The sequence below is a fragment of the Cervus canadensis genome, chromosome 14 (assembly GCF_019320065.1).
Source record: "Cervus canadensis isolate Bull #8, Minnesota chromosome 14, ASM1932006v1, whole genome shotgun sequence".
In the NCBI taxonomy this organism is placed as follows: domain Eukaryota; kingdom Metazoa; phylum Chordata; class Mammalia; order Artiodactyla; family Cervidae; genus Cervus; species Cervus canadensis.
This window is the reverse complement of record NC_057399.1, coordinates 62624810-62650078: the sequence shown is the minus strand read 5'-3', so window position 1 is coordinate 62650078 and position 25269 is coordinate 62624810. Positions and strand designations below refer to the sequence as shown.

Here is a 25269-nt window from a genome sequence, read left to right as displayed (position 1 = left end):
TAGCTCTCATTCAACAGAAGAGTCAGAAATGCAGCACTTGGGTGCAGTCTCAAAAACAACAGAATAATATCAGTTTGTTTCCAAGGCAAGCCTTATTCAACATCCCAGTAATCCAAGTGTGTGTCCCAGCCAATGATGTGAAAGAAGCTGAAGTTGACCACTTCTGTGAAGATCAAGATCTAAAAGATCCTACAAGATCTTTTAGAACTAACACCAGAAAAAGATGTCCTTTTCATTATGGGAAATTGGAATGCAAAAGTAGCAAGTCAAGAGATACCTGGAGTAACTGGCAAGTTTGGTGTTGGAGTACAAAATGAAAAAGGACAAAGACTAACAGACTTTTGCCAAGAGAACACACTGGTCATAGCAAACACCCTTTCCATCAGCCCAAGAGTTGACTCTACACATGGACATCACCAAATGGTCAATACCAAAATCAGGTTGATTATGTTCTTTGCAGCCAAAATTGGAGAAGTTCTATACAGTCAGCAAAAACAAAACATGGTGTTGACTGCGGCTCAGATCATGAGTTCTTTATTGCATAATTCAGGCTTAAATTGAAGAAAGTAGGGAAAACCACTAGGCCATTAAGTTCAGTTCAGTTGCTCAGTCGTGTCTGACTCTTTGTGACCCGTGGACTGCAGCAGCCAGGCTTCCCTGTCCATCACCAACTCCCAGAGCTTACTCAGACTCATGTCCATTGAGTCAGTGATGCCATCCAACCATCTCATCCTCTGCCGTGCCATTTTCCAATGAGTCAGTGCTTTGCATCAGGTGGCCAAAGTATTGGAGCTTTAGTTTCAGCATCAGTTGTTCCAATGAATATTCAGTACTGGTTTCCTTTAGGATTGACTGGTTGGATCTCCTTGCAGTCCAAGGGACTCTCAAGAGTCTTCTCCAACACCACAGTTCAAAAGCATCGTGCTCAGCTTTCTTTATGGTTCAACTCTCACATCCGTACATGACTACTAGAAAAACCATAGCTTTGTTCAGTCCTTGCTGTTTCTGTCCTTTATTGTGCCCATTCTTGCATGAAGTGTTCCCTTGGTATCTCTGATTTTCTTGAAGAGATCTCTAGTCTTTCTCATTCTATTGTTTTTCTCTATTTCCTTGCATTGATCACTTGGGAAGGCTTTCTTATCTCTCTTTGCTGTTTTTGAAACTCTGCATACAAATGAGTATATCTTTCCTTTTCTGCTTTGCCTTTCACTTCTCTTCTTTTCTCAGCTATTTGTAAGGCCTCCTCAGATAACCATTTTGCCTTTTTGCATTTCTTTTTCTTGGGGATGGTGTTGATCACTGCCTCCTGTATAATGTCACAAACCTCTGTCCATAGTTCTTCAGGCACTTTGTCTACCAGATCTAATCCCTTTAAGCTACTTGTCGTTTCCACTGTATAACCATAAGGGATTTGATTTAAGTCATACCTGAATGGTCTAGTGGTTTTTCCTACATTCTTCAATTTAAGTCTGAATTTGGCAATAAGGAGTTCATGATCTGAGCTACAGTCAGCTCCCAGTCTTGTTTTTGCTGACTGTATAGAGCTTCTCCATCTTCAGCTACAAAGAATATAATCAATCTGATTTTGGTATTGACCATCTGGTGATGTCCATGTATATAGTCATCTGTTGTGTAGGTGGAAGAGGGTGTTTGCTATGACTAGTGCATTCTCTTTGCAAAACTCTTGTTAGCCTTTGCCCTGCTTCATTTTGTACTCCCAAGGCCAAACTTGCCTGTTTATCCAGGTATCTCTTGACTTCCAACTTGTGCATTCCAGTCCCCTGGGATGAAAAGGATATCTTTTTTTGGTGTTCGTTCTAGAAGGTCTTGTAGGTATTCATAAAACTGTTCAACTTCAGTTTCTTCTGCGTTATTGGTTGAGGCATAGATTGGATTACTGTGATATTGAATGGTTTGCCTTGGAATTGAACAGAGATCATTCTGTCTTTGAGATTGCACCCAGGAACTGCATTTCAGACTCTTTTGTTGACTCTTTTGTTGACGGCTACTCTTTTTCTTCTAAGGGATTCTTGGCCACAGTAGTAGATACAATGATCATCTGAATTAAATTCACCCATTCTAGTCCATTTTAGTTCACTGATTCCTAAAATGTCAGTGTTTACTCTTGCCATTAAGTATGACCTAAATCAAATCCCTTATGATTATACAGTAGAGGTGATGAATAGACTTAAGGGATTAGATCTGTTAACAGAGTGCCTGAAGGACTATAGACGGAGATTTGTAACGTTGTTTAGGAGGCCGTGACCAAAACTATCCCAAAGAAAAAGAAATACACGAAGGCGAGATTGTTGTCTGAGGAGGCTTACAAATTCCTGAAGAAAGAAGAGAAGCAAAAGCAAGAAAGAGAGGGAGGATGACACCCAGCTGGATGCAGAGTTCTCCAGAGCAGCAGCGAGAGGAAAGAAGACCTTAAGTGAGCAAACGGTGCAGCGAGAGAGAGGGATAACAGGGCAGGAAAGACTGAAGATGACCTCACGAAAACTGGAGCTATCAAAGGAACATTTCACGCAGAGATGGGCACAGTAAAGGACAAAAATGGTAAGGACTTAACAACCAGACGAGATTGAGAAGAGGTCGCAAGAGTACACACAAGAACTGTACCAAAAAGGTCTTAATGACCTTGATAACCATGATGGTGTGGACACTCACCTAGAGCTAGACATCCTGGAGTCTGAAATCAAATAGGCCTTAGGAAGCATTACTACAAAGCTAGTGATTGTGATGGAATTCCAGCTGAGCTATTTATAATCCTGAAAGATGATGCTGTTAAACTGCTGCACTCAATATGTCAGCAAATGTAGAAAACTCAGCAGTGACCTCAGGACTGGAAATGGTCAGCTTTCATTCCAGTCCCCTAAAAGGGCAATGCCAAAGAATGTTCAGAGTACCATACAGTTGAGCTCATTTCACATGATAGCAAGGTTATGTTCAAAATCCTTCAAGCTAGGCTTCAACAGTATCAACTGAGAACTTCCAGATCTACAAGCTAGATTTAGAAAAGGCAGAGGAACCAGAGATCAAATTGGCAACATTCATTGGATCATGGAGAAAGCAAGGGAGTTCCAGAAAAACATGTATTTCTGCTTCATTGACTACACTAAAGCCTTTGACTGTGTAGATCACAATGAACTATGGAAAACTCTTAAAGAGATGGGAGTACCAGACTACGTTGCCTGTCTCCTGAGAAACCTAAATGTGGGTCAAGAAGCAACAGTTAGAATCGGACATAGAACAACTGATTGGTTCAAAATTGAGAGATGAACAAGGCTGTATAATGTCACCCTGTTTATTTAACTTATATGCACACAGAGTACATCATGGGAAATGCCAGTGTGGATGGAACACAAGCTTTCATCAAGATTGCTGGGAGGAATATCAACAACTTCAGACATTCAGAGGATGAGTAGTTAGATAGCATCAGCAACTCAGTGGACATCAGTTTGAGCAACCTCCAAGATATAGTGGAGAAGGAAATGGCAACCCACTCCAGTATTCTTGCCTGGAAAATCCCAGGGAAAGAGGAGCCTGGTAGGCTGCTGTCTGTGGGGACAGACAGTCGGACACGACTGAATCGACTTAGCAGCAGCAGCATGATATGATGGAGGACAGGGAAGCCCGGCGTGCTACAATCCATGGGGTTGCAAAGTCAGATACGACTAGGGACTGAACAACAGTAACAGCAAAATGTTTGTTTATTTTTGAACACTCACATGTTTATTGATAATGTCTTTTTTCCCTCCTTGAATTACTTTTTCATTCTCTTAATAGTGTCTTCGGATGAACAGAAGTTCATAATCTTTACACAGTTCAATTTACTGATTTTTTTTTTTTCTTCTTCTTATGTTTAGTTGCTTTTTTAAAATCTTGTTTAGGAAACTTTCTTCCACTAATGAGAACCTACTGTATAGCACAGGAAGCTCTACTCAGTGCTCTGTGGTGACCTAAATGGAAAGGGAATCCAAAAAACGGGCACATGTGTAGCTAATTGACTTTTTTGTACAGTAGAAACTAACAGAAGATTGTAAAGGAACTATATTCCAAAAAAAAATTTTAAAAAGAAACCTTCTTCCCCCAAGATTTATTTGTTTATTTTTCACACACACATCTTTTATACCAATTCTCAGTCTGTGATTTTTCTCATGAACCAGTTTCATGATTTTTTCTAGAAAAATCATATTTTATAAGAGTTGATTCATTTTGGTTCATATTAATATATAGTTGAACCAGTGTCATTTATTTAAAAAAAAAATTTTTCCCCACTCCATCTGTCAACTTTATCATAAATCAGACAGTTATATTCACATGGATTTATTTTCTGAGTTTTATATTCTATTTTTGTATATATCCTGTGTCAGTACTGTGCTATGTTGATTTCTTTAGCATTTTCTTGATATCTTCTATAACTTAGGTGACTTGGTTCTTCTTCCTCAGGACTGCCTTGGCTATAGCTGGGAATGGAGGGGAGACTGGGGGAGAACAGATAAATGTATATGTAAAAAATAATAATAATTTATTTTTTATAAAAGATTGCCTTGGCTATTATAAGGCTTTTCTATATCCATGTAAATTGTGTAATCAACTCTTCAATATTTACAAAATGACTTGCTGGAAATTTTGAATATGATTGCATTCAGTTCAGTTCAGTTCAGTTGCTCAGTCGTGTCCGACTCTTTGCGACCCCATGAACCGCAGCACACCAGGCCTCCCTGTCCATCACCAACTCCCGGAGTTTACCCAAACTCACGTCCATTGAGTTAGTGATGCCATCCAACCATCTCATCCTCTGTCCTACCCTTCTCCTCCTGCCTTCGATCTTTCCCAACATCAAGGTCTTTTCAAATGAGTCAGCTCTTCGAATCAGGTGGGCAAAATATTGGAGTTTCAGCTTCAACATCAGTCCTTCCAATGAACACCCAGGGCTGATCTCCTTTAGGATGGACTGGTTGGATCTCCATGTAGTCCAAGGGCCTCTCAAGAGTCTTCTCCAACACTACAGTTCAAAAGCATCAATTCTTCTGCGCTCAGCATTCTTTATAGTCCAACTCTCACATCCATACATGACTACAGGAAAAACCATAGCTTTGACTAGATGGACCTTTGTTGGCAAAGTAATGTCTCTGCTTTTTAATATGCTGTTTAGCTGGCATAGCTTTTCTTGAAAGGAGCAGGCGTCTTTTAATTTCATGGCTGCAATCATCATTTGCAGTGATTTTTGGAGCCCAAAAAAAGAAAGTCTCTCACTGTTTCCATTGTTTCCCTATCTGTCATGAAGTGATGGGACCTGATGCCATGATCTTAGTTTTCTGAATGTTGAGTTTTAAGCCAACTTTTTTACTGTCATCTTTCACTTTCATCAAGAGGCTCTTTAGTTCTTCGTAGCTTTCTGCCATAAGGGTGGTGTCATCTGCATATCTGAGGTTATTGATATTTCACCCAGCAATCTTGATTCCAGTTTGTGCTTCCTCCAGCCAAGCATTTCGCATAAGGTATCTCCATAACTCTGCCCGTTCAAGCACTTAGAGGTCTCCCTTACCTGGAGTCATCCTCTGTTGTTTGGCACATCAGGCACATAGAGGGAGCTTAAAGGGGTGGCCTGGGTGGAGTCCTCCTCTGTAGTTCTGACCATCAGTCACTTAAAGGTGCACCCTGGGCAGGGCCCTGCTTTGTAGTTCAGTGCGCCAGGTGTTTGATTGTCCAGCCTCTATCAGAGAGAGGCTATGGGGATGGCTCCCCTCCCTACACGTGACTCAGCACTGTTACCTTTCTCCCATGGCTGCCTAGCTTTCCTCTGAAGGCATCTCCCACCACAGTCTCCTCCCTCACATCTGCTCGGTCCGTCTCTGCGCAGTCAGTAGCAGCCCTCATCCTGGGATTGCTCCTCAATCCCTAAACTCCAGCTCCCAGCCACTGGCCTTCTAGGGGACCTGCGTCCCTGTCCAGGGTGTGTATGGTTGTGGCAAGGATTGTCTGATTCTCATTCCATTTAGGCTGCCACAGATCAGCTGTTTCACTCTCAGCCTTAAATGTTTTTCCTCTGACTCAGACAATTGCCCCAATGTGGGGATTGGACTCCTACTTCAGTTCCCCCAGCTGCCAAGTCCTAGTAACACTCCTATTTTTGCCCCTAGTGTCTTGATCCTGTTGAGTTTTGCATGGTTCTGTATATTCTTTTCCACTGGTCAGGTACTCCTGTCCGCTCTCAGCTGGTGTTCTGCATGCAGTTCTACATCTGAAGATGTATTCCTGATGTATCCGTGGAGAGAGATGTACTCCACATCCACCTACTCCTCTGCCATCTTGTTCTCTCCTTACAATCAGTTCTTTAAGACAGACTTTCCTTACTTGTTTGATGCTTTGCCTTGTTTTGTGCTGGTCCTTCTGCAACAGATTGTTTTTAATGCATGTGGCATCCCCTTGAATCTTTTGGAGGACACTTAAACTTATTTTAAAGCTTCCTTTTGTTTCCTACTGTGATTTGGTTTGGAGAAGGAAATGGCAGCCCACTCCAGTATCCTTGCCTGGAATATTCCATGGATGGAGGAGCCTGGTAGGCTACAGTCCATTGGGTCGCAAAGAGTTGGACACAACTGAGTGACTTCAATTGTGTATAAATTGTATGATTTGGTTATTTGGCAATGAGGTAGATTATCTTTTATTTCCTATATCTTTTTTTGTGTCTTCCCATGGTTTTCCTCAAATTCTTTTGATGAATTGTATGTATTTTATATTTACAAATGAGAGGGTAGTTCAGGAATTGTGAAAAGAAATGTCTTTTGGGGCTACCCAAGTGTTGTAAATGTGAGAAGTGGGGTAAGAATAGGTTTGTATTATTGTTGGAATACATGTTCTTTCTATTGCAGCAGCCACTATCGACTTAGACAGTTGGTGACATGGCAGTTCAGTCCCCATGTTTTGAAACCTTATGCGTTCCTATGAAATGCTAGAAAATTATTTCTACTTTGGTTAAATTTCCTGTGATTTACATATTGACAACCAACTCACTTGGAAGATAATGATATGAGTGAAAAAGCATATTAGTTTGTCAATTTGCCACCCATGGTCTAGACACCTGGTAGCCAGAGTATTTTTCTCCAACTCAGGTGGAAATCCCTGTTCTGTAGTACTGCATGCAAGCACTGCTTGTAGGAGCTCAAAGACTGTGGATGTTCTGGGATCTCCTCTATAGTACTGAGGTAGTTTCTGAAGTGATGATAGGGTTATATGCCACTCTTGGAAGCCAGAAGTGACCTGGGAGACTATAAATTGTGTATCCCACCCCCATTCAATTCTGCATGTATCCCATTTACATGTCCCACTTCAGAGAACTACACTTGTGATTCTTATATTGGGGACAGATGGAGAGGTCAGCAGCTGTGAGAGCAAGATACCAGGCACTTACTTTGTAACCTTTTATTAACCTGTTGAATTATGGATGGCATCCTCCAGTTTTGTTTTTTGGTCCCCTTGAATCCTGAAAATTTTACCTAAAAGATCTTTTTCACCTTAACATGTGACTAGTTTTTCAACTCTAAAGGGTTCATAAAGCCTTTTCCCATCTGCTCTGTATCATCCCAAAGTGTTTCAGTATTCTTCCAAGTAAACAGAAAATGTTGTAAATTAGATTCATATTTTTTTCTGTTCTGTCAGTGATACTTGATGTGGAAGTAGAAAAACAGATATGTGTATGTTTGAATGTAATGTATGTGTGTGTATAATACATACATATGTAATATACACATACCATACAGATATTTATTAGCTTCATTGTTCTGGGTGTCAATTCAGTTCTAAGTTTCTAAAGTTTTCTTTTATTTTTTTCTTTTAAGAGATAAACAAATGCCATCATATTTTTTGTTTACTGTATTGCTTCTCAAAAATAAAGGCAGTATCTTTCTTAAAATTTTTAGCACAGAAAGATATCTAAAAGTAAAACTTTGATCTTATTTGAGATATTTAATATACTTTGTTAGTTTTTTTATTTTTAAGTTATATGATAACACATTTACAGAAGACTTGGAAAATACTGGGAAAAGTTACATATAATTCCACTATATATTACAATTTTTTGTAAGTAAATGAATTAAGATTTTTCATTGGAATTTTGATATCAAACCCTCAGAAATTAATAGAATGAATGTACAGAGGCTTCCCAAATTGTACTAGTGGTAAAGAACCCGCCTGCCAATGCAGGAGATGTGAGAGACTTGGGTTCAATACCTGGGTCGGGAAGGTCCCTTGGAGGAGGGCATGGCAACCCACTCCAGTAATCTTGCCCAGAGAATCCCATGGACAGAGGAGCCTGGTGGGCTGCAGTCTGTGGGTGGCACAGATTCAGACACAACTGAAGTGAGTGAGCACTGCACTGCACAGAGAAGTGGAAGAAGATAGTAGGCCTGAAAAGCATTATGAACTGATTGACATAATTAAAATTTATACAGTTTTCACATAACAGTAGGATCCAAATTGTATCAAGTTCCCATAGACTATAAATTAGGAGACACTGGAACATATCCAGAGACATAAGACCAGGTGCAGAAATTTCATGGTCTTAAAGGTATTGAAATAGAGACTCTGTTTTCTTATTACTGTGAAGTGGTGTTAGTGGTCAATATCAAAAGATATTTTAAAATAAAGCACATATTTTCAAGTCTAATGTGACATTTACTAAGAGACATCTGACTTATCTGTTGAACACCTCAATAAAATTAGAAGACTGAAGAAACATAGAGGGTGATTGTAGAAAAGAAAGCATTTAAATGAGAAATTAATATCATAGATACTTTTAAAAATCCCATGTATTTGGAAATTAAATACCTACTTTTAACTGAGGGGTATATCTAAGATGCCATAACAATGAAAACTAGAAAATATTTGTGATAGAATAAAAATAAAAGAAAATTTACCAGAATTTTTTGCATGCAGCTTGAGCTGTTCACTGCAATTAAACACAGTGTGGGGTCTTGAATAAGGTATGAAAATAAATAAGAGACACTAACATAGAATTTTGTAAGATTTGAACAAAATCTGTACTTTCGTTAATACTATATCACATGTTAATCTCGTGGTTTTTTTTAAAACAACATAATATTTCTTCACATTCTCAGAATTGGATTAGAAATTTCAAGCCTCATTCAAAATTATTTTTTAATTACTGCACAGAGAAACCTGGCAGGCTACATTCCATGGGGTCACAAAGAGTTGTACATGACTGAGTGACTCACACACACACACACAAGACAATAAGTTAAACTTTTAACGGTGATACTAGATGCCAAAATATATAAACGATACCAAAATTTTGAATGAATATAAATTAGAAGTCTAGCATTCTATTCATACTAAGTCAAGTGGACTCAAAATATCAAATTTTTTAACTAGGCAAAAATTTGTAAGTTTTCTAAAATATATATATATATACACACACACATATATATATATATAGTACTATACATACTATATGTGTGTGTGTGTGTGTGTGTGTATAAAAGCTTTTCTACTATGATTGGTAATGGCTTGAGAAAGAACATCAAAAAAGATAGATGGAGAAATTGGAAAGCATAAACTAAATGAAATGGGAGCACTGAGCATGAAATAGAAAAAAATGAAACACACTAGATAAAAGTGAAAGATTGTAATATAGTCCAATTGTTTTTAAGCTTGGCAGCTCATTTGAAACACATCTGAAACTTTGTAGGAAAAAAAGCAACGTATGAGCATTCATAGTTTTCAAACAATTCCAAGATAATTCTGATATGTACCTGGATTTTTTTTTTTTTTGCTTTTATTTATTTATTTTTTTCTCATTTATTTTTATTAGTTGGAGGCTAATTACTTCACAACATTGCAGTGGGTTTTGTCATACATTGACATGAATCAGCCATGGAGTTACATGTATTCCCCATCCTACCACCAGAAAATTACTAGAGCTAATCAACAAATATAGTAAAGTTGCAGGATATAAAATTAACACACAGAAATCCCTTGCATTCCTATACACTAACAATGAGAAAACAGAAAGAGAAATTAAGGAAACAATACCATTCACCGTTGCAACAAAAAGAATAAAATACTTAGGAGTATATCTACCTAAAGAAACAAAAGACCTATACATAGAAAACTATAAAACACTGATGAAAGAAATCAAAGAGGACACAAACAGATGGAGAAACATACTGTGTTCATGGATTGGAAGAATCCATACTGTCAAAATGGCTATTCTACCCAAAGCAATCTATAGATTCAATGCAATCCCTATCAAGCTACCAACGGTATTTTTCACAGAACTAGAACAAATAATTTCACAATTTGTATGGAAATACAAAAAACCTTGAATAGCAAAAGCAATCTTGAGAAAGAAGAATGGAACTGGAGGAATCAACCTGCCTGACTTCAGGCTCTACTACAAAGCCACAGTCATCAAGACAGTATGGTACTGGCACAAAGACAGAAATATAGATCAATGGAACAGAATAGAAAGCCCAGAGATAAATCCGTGAACCTATGGACACCTTATCTTCAACAAAGGAGGCAAGAATATACAATGGAAAAAAGACAACCTCTTTAACAAGTGGTGCTTCTGGGAAAACTGGTCAACCACTTGTAAAAGAATGAAACTAGAACACTTTCTAACACCATACACAAAAATAAACTCAAAATGGATTAAAGATCTAAATGTAAGACCAGAAACTATAAAACTCCTAGAGGAGAACATAGGCAAAACACTCTCCGACATAAATCACAGCAAGATCCTCTATGACCCACCTCCCAGAATATTGGAAATAAAAGCAAAACTAAACAAATGGGACCTAATGAAACTTAAAAGCTTTTGCACAACAAAGGAAACTATAAGTAAGGTGAAAAGACAGCCCTCAGATTGGGAGAAAATAATAGCAAATGAAGAAACAGACAAAGGATTAATCTCAAAAATATACAAGCAACTCCTGCAGCTCAATTCCAGAAAAATAAATGACCCAATCAAAAAATGGGCCAAAGAACTAAACAGACATTTCTCCAAAGAAGACATACAGATGGCTAACAAACACATGAAAAGATGCTCAACATCACTCATTATTAGAGAAATGCAAATCAAAACCACAATGAGGTACCATTACACGCCAGTCAGGATGGCTGCTATCCAAAAGTCTACAGGCAATAAATGCTGGAGAGGGTGTGGAGAAAAGGGAACCCTCTTACACTGTTGGTGGGAATGCAAACTAGTACAGCCGCTATGGAAAACAGTGTGGAGATTTCTTAAAAAACTGGAAGTATCTGGATTTTTTAAAGTGATTGCAGGTTTTTCTAATAAATTATAGTTTTAGTGATAAAGAATTCTATTATTTTCTGTTAACGAGTCATGTTACAATTATTGTATTAAGCAAAAATCACAATAGTAGAAGATGTTTATCAAGTTTTTAGTATCAATAGCCAGACAAAAATAGAAGATAATTACAGTTGCAAGCCATAATCGAAACATGATTAACCTAAAAATACTAAATAATTACATACAATTTGGAGTTGAGTAGAGTGATTTGTTAAATAGAGGTTGATACATGCACATGTTTTCATCTGCCCAGCCAGTCTGTGTCTTTTGGTTGGTGCATTCAATCCCTTATCATTTAAGGTAGTCATTGATATGTATGATCCCATGACAAGCCTATGCAGTGTGTCGAAAAGCCGAGACATCACTCTGCCTACAAAGGTCTGTATGATCATGGCTCTGGTCTTCCTAGTGGTCATGTAGAGTTGTCAGAATTGGACCTTAAAGAAGGGAGAGCGCCAAAGAACTGATGCCTTCAAGCTGTGTTGCTGGAGAAGACTCCTGAGAGTCCCTTGGACAACAAAGAGATCAAACCAGTCAGTCTTAAAGGAAATCAACCCTGAATACTCACTGGAAGGACTGATCCTGAAGCTAAAGCTTCAGTATTTTGGTCACCTGATGTGAAGAGCTGACTCATTTAAAATAAGTCCCTGATACTGGGAAAGATTGAGGACAGAAGGAGAAGAGGGCATCAGAGGATGAGATGGCTGGATGGCATCACTGATGCAGTGGACATGAACTTGGGGAAACTCTGGGAGATGGTGAGGGCCGTGAAGGCCTGGCGTGCTGCAGTTCATGGGGTTGCAAAGAGTTGGACATGATGGGCGACTGAACAACAACATGATCCTATTACCATTTTCTTAATTGTTTGGGGTTTATTTTGTGTTGGTCTTTTCCTTCTGTTTCCTGCCTAGAGAAAAGTTCCTTTAGCATTGGTTGTAAAGCTGGTATGGTGGTGCTGAATTCTTTTGCTTGTCTGGAAAGCTTTTGATTTCTTCATCAAATCTGAATAAGAGTCTTGTTGGGTAGAGTATTCTTGGTTGTAGGTTCTTCTCTTTCATCACTTTAAATATATTGTGCCATTCCCTTCTAGCTTGTACAGTTTCTATTGAGAAACTAGCTTATAACCTTGTGCAAGTTCGCTTGTATGTTATTTGTCATTTTACCCTTGTTGCCTTTAATATTTTATCTTTGTTTTTAATTTTTGTCATATTAATTGCTGTGTGTCTCAAGTGTTTTCCTCCTTGGGTTTATCCTGCCTTAGACTCTGTGTGCTGCCTGGACTTGACAGTTTCCTTTCCTATGTTAAGAAAGTTTTCACCTAATATTTCTTCAGATATCTTCTTGGGTTAATTCTCTCTCTCTTCTCCTTCTGGGACACCTATAATGTGAATGTTGGTGCGTTTATTGTTGTCCCAGAAGTCTCTTCATTCTTTTTTCTGTAGTTTGTTCTGTGGCAGTGATTTTGACCATTCTGTCCTCCAGGTCATCTATCCATTTTCCTGCCTCAGTTATTTGGCTATTGGTTCCTTCTAGTTTATTGTTCATCTCTGTTCTTTTGTTCTTCAGTTCTTCCAGGTCTTTGGCAAACACTTCCTGCATCTTCTCCATTGCTTTTCCAAGATCGTGGATTATCTTCACTATCGTTATTCTGAATTCGTTCTCTGGAAGGTTCAGTTCAGTTCAGTTGCTTAGTCATGTCTGACTCTTTGTGACTCCATGGACTGCAGCACACCAGGCCTCCTTGCCTATCTTCATTTAATTGTTTTTCTGGAGTTTTATCTTGTCCCTTAATCTGGGACATAATTTTCTGCTTTTTCATGCTGATTAACTTCCTGTAATGTGGTTTTTCTTCTAGCAGCTGTGGAATGTTATTGTTGTTTCTTCTGTCTGCCCTCTGATGGAGGTGGCTAAGAGGCTTGTGTAAGCTTACTGATGGGATAGACTGGTGGGGAAAACTGGGTCTTGCTATGGTGGGCAGGGCCATGCTCAGTAAAACTTAATTCCGTTGTCTGCTGATGGGTGGTGGAGTTGTGGTCCTTCCCTGGTTGTGTTTTAGCCTGAGGCTAGTCACCTCTCTGGTAGGGTTAGTGGCAACCCCCAGGACTGCGCTGCCGGTGCCCCCATCCCCACGGTGAGCCACTGGTGACCCATGCCTCCACAGGAGGCCCTCCAACACTAGCAGGTCGGTCTCCAGTGGGGTCACTACTCCTTTCCCCGAGGTCTTGGTGCACGTAAGGTTTTGTTTGTGCCCTCTCAGAGTGGAGTCTGTTTCCCCCAGTCCAGTGGAAGCCCTGTAATCAAATCCTGCTGGTCTTCACAGTCAGAATCCCTGCGGATTCTCAGTTCCTTTGCCAGATCCCAGGTTGGGAAGCCTGATGGGGAGTTCTGAACCTTCACAACAGTGGGAGAACTTCCTTGGTATTACTGTCACCAGTTTGTGGGTCACCCATCTGACAGGTATAGGATTTGATTTTACCATGACTGAGCCCCTCCTGGCATCTCATTGTGTCTTTTTCTTTGTCTTAAGATATGGGGTATCTTTTTTTGATGGGTTCCAGTGTCCTCCTGTTGCTGGTTTTTCAACAGCTAGTTGCAATTTTGGTGCTCTCACAGGAGTTGCATGCAGGTCTTTCTACTCCACCATCTTGACCTGAAAGTCAGTGTACTTTTAAAAAATTAGCTAATTAAAATTATTATTGTTATTTTTGGCTCTGCTGAGTCTTGGTTGCAGGCCTTTCCTAGTTGCAGTGTGCCAGCTTCTCGTTGCAGCGGCATCTCTGGTTGCAGAGCCCGGGCTCTAGAGCATGCGGGCTCCGTCGTTGTGGCACACAGGCTTAGTTTCCTGACAGCATGTGCAGTCTCCCTGGATCAGGCCTCATACCCAGGTCCCCTGCATTGGCAGGTGGATTCTCAACCACTGGACCACCAGAAAAGTCCTAGCATTAGGTTTGTTGTGATAACAGTTACTGTCTTTTGTAGTATAATTATTCATATACTGAAAAAATTTTTTGAATTGGGAAAGTTTGCTGTTTTCTTTATAGCTGCTTTGTTTTAAAAAGGTTTAGTCCTTAGCTTAGTAGAAAAGAAATTATTGACTTGTTTTGTTTTACTTATTTCTTTAATAAAGCTTTACTATTTCATCTTTTTTTAATAGGAAAAAGTAGAAAAGTTTTAAAAAGCACATATTGAAAAATTTTAGAGGAACTGCCTGCATCATTGCTTTATTACCCAGAAGCAGTTTCTCATACTGCCAGAAATTCCATTGCCCTGCCATGCCTGCTGCTCAGTCATATCTAATTCCTTTAGAGCTATGTATTTTAACGTGCAGTTCAGTAAATCCATACTCTGTCATTCATACATGGATATGTTGTTGCTGTTTGGTTTCTCAGTTGTGTCCAGCTCTTTGGGACGCCATGGACTACAGCACACCAGGCTTCCCTGTTCTTCACTTTTGCACAAACCCATGTCCATTGAGTCGGTGATACCATCCTACCATCTCAACTTCTTTCACCCCCTTCTCCTCTTGCCCTCGGTCTTTCCCAGCATCAGTCTTTTTCAATGAGTCAGCTCTTTGTATCAGGTGGCCAAAGTATTGGAGTTTAAGCTTCAGCGTCAATTCTTCCAGTGAATATTTAGGGTTGATTTCCTTTAAGATTGACCATGGATATGGTCTTGCCAAATTAAAGAGTTAATTTCTTAATCCTAAATACATTACCTGCACAAGTGAATGCATATTTGGATCATCTTGAATGTAGAACTGTTTTAGGGGAGACCAGAGGTCTGCAAGGTGAGGATGAAGCTGGGGCAGCAGAGGTGAACAGAATTACTGTCCCTTTGACAGAATGAAGGCAGTCCTGGAGTTACTGGTGTAGTGTTCACCAGTGCTTCCCCAACCCTATTTTTTTCCACTGGCAGAAACTGTGAGGAAACCCATAGACAAGGGGAGTTTGAAAAATACCTGTTAAACCCTCAGCCTTGGTCTGACAGTGTATAATAGGGAAAAACGGGCTAAAAGATTGGATAAGAGAAAATTTTTTCTTATCAGAAAATGTTTTGACACACCAGGGATCAGAGAAACATTTTTTAAAATATACTGACTGTTATGTTTTGTTGTTTTACCATATTTCTATGATGCATATGACAAATCATTAAACAGTCCTAATATTGATTAGTATTCCCTTTGAATATTTCTGTATCTCTGTATTCTGTGGAATTTATTAGGAAAGATTTTTCTGAAAACTGATTTTGCACTTATTTGTTGTCCTTCATCTTTTCTATTTTTTGTTTGTTTTTCAGTGCAGTGAGTAGAGTTCAAATGCCACTAGCTGCGATGGCAAATCTTTTCTAACCTATGAAAATTATGTTATTAAGGGATGGATTTGAAATCATTTCTGTGGAAAAATCTTAGTTTCATTTTTTGAAAAACCTGTGGAGGTAAACTGTCTGAAGTTAGAGGCTAGTCACTCTATCTTTCCCCCTGTTTTTGTAATTCATAGGATTTCAAGTGCATAGAAATAGATTAGTCATAACTGTCTTCGTGATACATAGATTTGTTTCACTCATGGAATGAAACATTTAATTAAACACTCATTCCCCCATTTGTTTTATCCTTCTTATTTTGTTTTTAAAATTTATTGCTGCAACATAGTTTTTAAGGATGTGTTAAATACTGGTGAACCCATGCATAACCCAATAACAATTTATTTTTATGTCCTGTTTGCCTCTCTTTCCCTACTCCCCATCCACAAAGATAACTACAATTCTGAATTTTTTTGTCATTTGCTTGATTATTTTCTAGATTTAGATCACATTATTATATATATAAACACATGGATGTGTCCATGTTATTTGGTTCTGGTCATTTTTGAACTTTTAAAAAGGGCATAATGTATAACATTCATGTTGTCTTCTGGGGCTTCCTTTTTTCTATTGTGCACTGTTAGTTTTTCCATTGTTTATACAATGCTGCTATAAACATTCTTGTACATGTCTTTATGTTCATGTGCTTGATTTTCTTTTTCATGGGATCACAGTTTATGCAGAAGTTCAGTTTATCCATTTTTATTCTAGTTGCATTTAGTTGCTTTTAACTTCATTAGAAAATTTTGTTAAATTGTATTGTGATGGTTGTCATAGCAGCATGAATATTTTAAAAAACATCAAAATCAGTGAATTTTTTTGTAGCCATTTTAATATTGAAGGTGGAAGAAAAAAAGCAACATTTTTTGGACGTATTATGCTTTACTATTTCAAGAAAGGTAAACACACAACTGAAACACAGAAAAAAGACTTGAGCAGTATATGGAAAAGGTGCTGTGACTGTTGAATATATCAAAAGTGGCTTGCCAAGTTTCATACGGGAGATTTCTTGCCGGATGGTACTCCAAAGTCAATGTTACACCACGTGGGAGAGAGCCAACATACTCAAAATATCCAAACCAGGTGTTGAAAATCATTTGCACCAGCTTGGTTATGTCAGTCACTTTGATGTTTGGGTTCCACATAAGTTAAGCAAAAGAAAAACCCTTCTTGACTGTATTTTCACACAGGATTCTTTACTTAAATGTAACAAAAATGTACCAGTTTTTAACATTGTGATGGGCAATGAAATGTGGATACTGTACAATAATGTGAAATGGAAAAGATTCCTGAGCAAATGAAATGAACCACCACCAACCATACTGAAGGCTGGTCTTCATCCACAGAAGGTGATGTCATGTATATGGCAGGATTGGTAGGAAGTCCTTTCTTAGGGGCTCTATGTGGAAAACCAGACAATTAATTCCAGCAAGTACTGTGCCCATTGAGACCAACTGAAAGCACACAATGAAAAGCATCCAAAATTAGTCAACAGAAAATGCGTGATCTTCCCTCAGGATAATGCATGTTTCTTTGATGACCAGGCAAAAATTGTTGTAACTTGGCTGGGAAGTTCTGATTCATCCACTGTGTTCACCAGACACTGCACTTTTAGATTTTGACTTATTTCAGTCTATACAAAATTCTCTTAATGGAAAACAATTTGAATTCCCTGAAAGACTGTTAGAAGCCACCTGGAACAGTTCTTTGCTCAAAAAGATAAAAAGTTTAGGCAAGATTGAATTATGAAGTTGCCTGGAAAATGGCAGAAGAAAATGGTGAATACATTATTCAATAAAGGTCTTGGCAAAATGAAAAATCTGTCTTTTATTTTTATTTAAAAACTGAAGGAATTTTTTGGCCAACCCAGTATGAGTGATGTGATCTTTTGGTTCCAAATCCTGTGATTCAGATTCTGTCTAAAATTTGGTTTTAGGCTACACTTTTTTTTTTGCCTTTTAACTGGTATATTAAGGCTATGTGAATTCAGTTACCTCATTATTTTTTTCTATGTACTGCAGTTCTAAGTTGTCATTTTGTTCCTTTTTGCCTTTATTTGCATTGAATAGTTAGGCTAATTTTTTTTCTATTACATTAGAAGTATTCTACTCTATTCCTGTTACTTTTGTGGTTTCTATAGCATTACATGTAAACTTATCAAAGTCTACTGTTAATCAATATCTTTAATTTTGTATAATATTTACATGTTATTGTTCAGTTGTTAAGTCATGCCCAACTCTTTGCAACCCCATGGACTGCAGCATGCCAGGCCTCCCTGTCTCTCACTGTCTCCCATTGTTTGTCCAAGTTCATTTCCATTGAATCAGTAATGCTGTCCAACCATCTCATTCTCTGCCTCCCCCTTCTCCTTTTCCCTTTCGTCTTTCCCAGCATCAGTGTCTTTTCCAGTGAGTTGACTCTTTGCATCAGGTGGCCAAAGTATTGGAGCTTCAGCTTCAGCATCAGTCCTTCCAGTGGATATTCAGGGTTGATTTCCTTAAAGATTCCTTTAGGATGTCCTGCATATTAGCATAAATGAGGTAAATGAATACTATTAAGTATTTTGTTTTTGTTGTTTAGTCACAAAGAGTTGTTTGCCTCTTTGTGAGCCCTTGAACTGTATAGCCCACCAGGCTCCTCTGCCATGGGATTTAGCAGGCAAGAATACTGGAGTGGGTTGTCATTTCCTTCTCTAATTTTTTTTTTTTTTTTTAACTTCAAACTTTTTATTTTGTATTGGCATATAGCCAACTGATTAACAATGTTCTGGTAGTTTCAGGTGAATAGTGCAAGGATTCAGCCGTACATATACATGTATCCATTCTCCCTCAAAGCTCCCTACTATGCAGGCAAGCACATAACATTGAGCAGAGTTCCACGTGCTATACAACAGGTCTTTGTAGGCTATCCATTTTACATGGTCATGTACACACTACTCTATGTAAAATCTGATTAAATATTTTACTTCTGTATAGTTGAAAATAAAAACTATAAGACCCGTTATTTTTGTTTTGTATCATCCCTGTCCACTTATATACCATTTTCCATGATCTTTATTTTATTTTGCATCTTGAACCTTAATTATACCTCCATCATTTACCTTCTCCTGGAAGGTTTTTGGTTTTTTTTTTTTAATATTAGTGAAGTCTATAAGTTAGTAAACTCATTACTATAAGTTGGTAAACTTGTTTTTGCCAAATCTAAAACTATGGATACTTGCCTTTGTGTCAGAGGACATTTTAACTGAGTATACAACTTTAGGTTGGCATTTGTTTTATTTTTCTTACTATACTGATGATAGAATAGCATGCTCCTTGTCTCAGTTCAAAAATGTTAGTCTTAAGAAACAATCTAACTGTTGTTCCTTTGAAAGTAATCTGTTATTTCTGTTTTAAAGAATTTTTTTAAGATTCTCTATATTTTAACTTGATTGCAAATGTGGATTTCTTTTTACACTGCTTAAAATTTGATAGATTGCTTTAATCTCTTCATTGATGTCTGTCATTGATTCAAGTACATTCTCAGTCATTTGTTCCTAAAATATTGTCTCTGCCTCACTGTTATTACTGGACTAGATTAAATTGTTAGACTTTCTTATTGGATCCTCTGTGTCTCTTACTTTCTCTCTTATATCCTGTCTGTTTGTCTCTGCTACATTCTGGACACTTCTCTTGACCTACTTTTGGTTCAGTTATTATCTCTTAAACTGTATTTCAGTTCAGTTCAGTTCGGTTGCTCAGTTGTGTCCGACTCTTTGCAACCCCATGAGTCGCAGCATGCCAGGCTTCCCTGTCCATCACCAACTCCCGGAGTTCACTCAAACTCATGTGCATCAAGTTGGTGATGCCATCCAGCCATCTCATCCTCTGTCATCCCCCTCTCCTCCTGCCCCCAATCCCTCCAAGGATCAGGGTCTTTTCCAATGAGTCAGCTCTTAGCATGAGGTGGCCAAAGTACTGGAGTTTCAGATTCAGCATCAGTCCTTCCAGTGAACACCCAGGAATGATCTCCTTTAGGATGGACTGGTTGGATCTCCTTGCAGTCCGAGGGACTCTCAAGAGTCTTCTCCAACACCACAGTTCAAAACATCAATTCTTCGGCGCTCAGGTTTCTTCACAGTCCAACTGTCACACCCATACATGACCACTGGAAAAACCATAGCCTTGACTAGACGGACCTTTGTTGGCAAAGTAATGTCTCTGCTTTTTAATATGCTGTCTAGGTTGATCATAACTTTCCTTCCAAGGAGTAAGCGTCTTTTAATATCATGGCTGCAGTCACACTCTGCAGTGATTTTCGAGCCCAGAAAAATAAAGTCTGACACTGTTTCCCCATCTATTTCCCATGAAGTGATGGGACCAGATGCCATGATCTTAGTTTTCTGAATGTTGAGCTTTAAGCCAACGTTTTCGCTCTCCTCTTTGACTTTCATCAAGAGGCTTTTTAGTTCTTCTTCACTTTCTGCCATAAGGATGATGTCATCTGCATATCTGAGGTTATTGATATTTCTCCCAGCAATCTTGATTCCAGCTTGTGCTTCTTCCAGCCCAGCGTTTCTCATGATGTACTCTGTATATAAGTAAAATAAGCAGAGTGACAGTATACAGCCTTGACGTACTCCTTTTCCTATTTGGAACCAGTCTGTTGTTCCATGTCCAGTTCTAACTTTTGCTTCCTGACCTGTGTATCGGTTTCTCAAGAGGCAGGTCAGATGGCCTCGTATTCCCTTCTCTTTCAGAATTTTCCACAGTTATTGTGATTCACACAGTCAAAGGCTTTGGCATAGTCAATAAAGCAAAAATAAATGTTTTTCTGGAACTCTCTTGCTTTTTAATGATCCAGCAGATGTTGGCAATTTGATCTCTGATTCCTCTGCCTTTTCTAAAACCAGCTTGAATAGCTGGAAGTTCACAGTTCACGCATTGCTGAAGCCTGGCTTGGGGAATTTTGAGCGTTACTTTATTAGCGTGTGAGATGAGTGCAATTGTGTGGTAGTTTGAGCATTCTTTGGGATTGGAATGAAAACTGACCTTTTCCAGTCCTGTGGCCACTGCTGAGTTTTCCAAATTTGCTGGCATATTGAGTGCAGCACTTTCACAGCGTCATCTTTTAGGATTTGAAATAGCTCAACTGGAATTCCATCACCTCCACTAGCTTTGTTCGTAGTGATGCTTCCTAAGGCCCACTTGACTTCACTTTCCAGGATGTCTGGCTCTAGGTGAGTGATCACACCACCCTGATTATCTGGGTTGTGAAGTTCTTTTTTGTACAGTTTTTCTGTGTGTTCTTGGCACCTCTTCTTAATATCTTCTGCTTTTGTTAGGTCCATACCATCTCTGTCCTTTATCGAACCCATCTTTGCATGAAATGTTCCCTTGGTATCTCTAATCTTCTTGAGGAGATCTCTAGTCTTTCCCATTCTGTTGTTTTCCTCTATTTCTTTGCATTGATCACTGAGGAAGGCTTTCTTATCTCTCCTGGCTATTCTTTGGAACTCTGTATTCAAATGGGAATATCTTTCCTTTTCTCCTTTGCTTTTTGCTTCTCTTCTTTTCACAGCTATTTGTAAGGCCTCCTCAGACAGCCATTTTGCTTTTTTGCATTTCTTTTCTATGGGGATGGTCTTGATCCCTGTCTCCAGTACAGTGTCAGAAACCTCCATCCATAGTTCATCAGACACTCTGTCTATCAGATCTAGTCCCTTAAATCTATTTCTCACTTCCACTGTATAATCATAAGGGATCTGATTTAGGTCATACCTGAATGGTCTAGTGGTTTTCCCTACTTTCTTCGATTTAAGTCTGAATTTGGCACTGAAGAGGTCATAATCTGAGCCACAGTCAGCTCCTGGTCTTGTTTTTGCTGACTGTATAGAGCTTCTCCATCTTTGGCTGCAAAGAATATAATCTTGTTAAACATATGCATTGAGTTTTTAATTTAATTTTTTCTGTTCTAGACTTTCTTTTTGTTCTTTTAATCTGCTACAACGTTTCAAGCTTACTTTATATGTCTTGTAACACAGTAAGCATGCTGATTTTAAAGTCTGTTAAATAATTCCAAAACGTGAGGTCTTTGAATATTTGTTATGTATTGTTTGCTGTTTTCTTTTTCATGGTGTCTTATTTGCTTTTGTATCTGATTGCCTTTGATTATGTCCTTGTCATTATATTTGAGAAAGTATATGTGTGGTTGATGTGAATCCTGGGTGATGACTGCCTTTTCAGAAATAACTTTAGATTTTTTTTCTTCTAAACATCTGGAGAGGCTACCAGTGTGGATCAGTATAATCCAAATTTAACGTTTGAGGTTTCCTGGACTATGTACATGACATGAAGCTGGGCTGCAGGTTCATAACTGAGTTTGAGTAACTCTTTGCAGTATACCTTTAAATTGTTCGTGCTTTTGTAGCAAAAGCAGCTGAATCCTGGGCATACCTTATTAGGTTCTTTATTTAGATTTTTGCCTATCTTGTTACCTTTTCATACCTTTAAGACATTTTCCATGTTTCATTATTCCTTAATATTTTTCATTTTCAGGGTTTAGTTACCTAGTCTGCCATTAACACGAGTCAGAAATCTTCCCTTTCATTTACTTTAGAATTTTTCTTGATGTTTGTTTGCTTTTTGTAGGTTCTACATGAAACATTTCCTCAACACACATTCCTCATGAATGGTCTCATTCAGGGTGTAAAGGTAAGAACAATTTTTGTTTGGTTCACAACAAACCAAAGCCAGGAATCCTTGATAGCTTAACTCTGGAAGTTTAAATAGGACTCTGAAAAACTATTACCGTTTGTAAATCAAATTTTTAGTTGAATTATCCAAGTCAAAATAAAATACAACCCAAATCCATAAGGCACTGCTTTATTTTTATTAACATGTACAGAGCAGAATATGAAGGGTATAATTATGTGAACTTGTAATTCCTCTATTAACAGAATAAAATCAATCTTAAAAATCAGTCAAGTATTAATGTCTTCTTTTGAGATAGACTTTGAGAATGAAGAAGGAATCATTAAGATTTAGTTAGATATAAAGTCTTACGGCAAGGCTGGTGTTCTAGACACAACTTTCTGAGCTCTCAACCACTTGACATAATTAGCCTAATTCATTGTTTAAATTTTAATGTGATATTTGTCAGAAAAGCTTATAAATAAGGGGTTAAAATATAATGCTGTGTTCCAGTCCCAATTTGTAGTAAAGTATTATGTGTTCAGCATCTAATTTGTTCTTTTGAACTTAGGTAATATCAGTCTACATAATTTTACATTGTATTGAACAGCACACTTAAAATTATACCATAGTACTTTGCTAAATTCAGTCAGAGGAATTTGCTGAATGCATAGCTTTGAGCAACATTAATTGTAATGAATACTATTTATTCTTTGCCTATTTTCAAAAAGAATTTGAGAATGCTTACAATAATAACATGAGTAAAACAGGACAATTTAAATAAAGTAAAATAAGACATTTTTAATACTCATTGAGAGGAGGAATATTATCAAGAATCTGGTGTGTTTTTATTTAAGCACTAGTTTGTGAGCAGTTTTATCTACATGATCAAAAGAAAAACTAAATGAGAGAGGGTATTGATTACAAATACTACAAAGTTTATCATTATAGTGCATTCTTTGAAAGTTACTCAGTAGATCTTTTTCTTTTATCATGTGGAGCTAATAAAATCTATTTTAGTCTGGTTTTACAGAAAAACACCAACTTGGTCTGTGTTCGAAAGCCAAGTGGCATGCTTATCATACTTTCACTTAGAGACACCCACAATATTATTGTAAAAAAACATAGAACAAAAAGTATTTAAATTGATTCAAGGGTGTGGACCAGGACTTACTTAACTTCAGCAACTATTGAACTTCAGTTTATTGAACTTAAGGAGTTACATGTTTTAGTAACTGGCTGTTGTTTCTCTGATGAGGATATAACGAGAGGAACCCTACAGCCAAGCATGCTGCTGCTGCTAAGTCGCTTCAGTCGTGTCTGACTCTGTGTGACCCCATAGACGGCAGCCCACCAGGCTACTCTGTCCCTGGGATTCTCCACGCAAGAACACTGGAGTGGGTTGCCAGTTCCTTCTCCAATGCATGGAAGTGAAAAGTGAAAGTGAAGTCGTATCCGACTCTTAGCGACCCCATGGACTGCAGCCTACCAGGCTCCTCCATCCATGGGATTTTCCAGGCAAGAGTAGTGGAGTAGCCAAGCATAGCTCTATTAAAATGTCTTACTATGGATATGAGCACAGTGGAACAAATACGGCTTTATATTGCTTTAGCTTTAAATTTCTGTTCTGCATCTTATTAGCGGTTACCTTAGTCATATAATTTAATCTTCCCTTCATTGGAAAGCAATGAGAAAGATAAAAGATCTCTTGTAGGGTGATTATGAGGATTCAGTGAGCTAGTATATGTAAAACTATTAGCACTCTGCATTCATGTGTTAAATACTTAGTAAATGTTGCAAAGAAAAATAAAGAACAGAAACTGTTAGAAAGAAACCTTGATGATCATTTTCTCACCAGTTTGGGGAAAGAGTTTCTTTTTTAGAATAAAAATTATTCATAAATGAAAAGATTGAGTCATTTGCATCAATCTTTTAATTTTGGTAAGTCAAAGCCACCATCATCAAACTTAAAATACAAATGACAAAATGTTATTTATGATAGAAGGAGGAATACATAAAAGCATTCTCAAAGTAAAACTGTAGGAAAATGACTAATATCCAAGAGCAAAGAAGGATGTAAGCTGGCAGTTTACAAAAGATGTCAATATGAAAATAAGTTTATCACTATTAAGAAATGTGTCCCAAATTAAATAAGATAATATTTTTTCATGCACATTGGTAAAAAATTTTAAACTGAAAAGAACTAGTTCAGTTTGTGGAAAATTGTGTCCCCTTGCACTGTTGATGAGAGGATAAATCGGTATAGCTTTTCTGGAAGGCAGTATTTTAAGAGTTAAAAAAATATTCACATATTTTAACAAAGTAATTGCATTTCTAGAAATTTGTTCTTCTCAAATTGAGTTATTCAGAGATTCGGCTAAAGGACTGTTTGTAATAGTAAACATGTAGAAACTTTTTAAATTTCTTAAAATTAGAAGAATAGATATGTGTGGTATAGCCATATAATGTAATATAGTGTGGTTTCAGTTTTATTTTGACCAAAATAAATGTAAGTAAGCAGGGGGGGAAATGATTAAAAAGGAATCACCTAAAGTTTGAAAGGATGTGGATTTATGGATGATTTTTAATTTTCTTCCTTAGATATTTTGTTCATCTTTGTAGATTTTCTACAGTTAACTTTCACTTTGTAAGTTTACTATCATAATGCATGGACGAGAAGTTTTAGATTTGGGGTGAGCATCAATAAAGTATACAAGAGTAACCAGTTCTGTTTTGTGAATTCTCCAGTTGGGGGGGGCGGTGGTTGTTTGTTTGTGGTTTTGGTTATTGCATCAGCTTTATTGACATATAATTCACCTATCATGCAAGTCATCCATTTGAAGTGTATGTATGATTTTTTCATTATACTCAGGGTCATCCAGTCATCAACACGGTCAA

The 25269-nt window shown here is 37.8% G+C and overlaps 1 protein-coding gene across 3 annotated transcripts in view; it reads left to right on the top strand.

Annotated features, from left to right (window-relative positions):
- MFSD14B (major facilitator superfamily domain containing 14B) overlaps positions 1-25269 on the top strand; it is a 122068-nt gene that overhangs the window by 50563 nt on the left and 46236 nt on the right. For 2 of the 3 annotated variants that reach the window (XM_043486675.1, XM_043486677.1), the window contains one exon: positions 22330-22392. The exons of the other annotated variant lie outside the window; for it this stretch is intronic. In XM_043486675.1, the coding sequence (XP_043342610.1) occupies positions 22330-22392 (63 nt within the window). The remainder of the gene's footprint in view (positions 1-22329; positions 22393-25269) is intronic. 3 annotated transcript variants of the gene reach the window in all.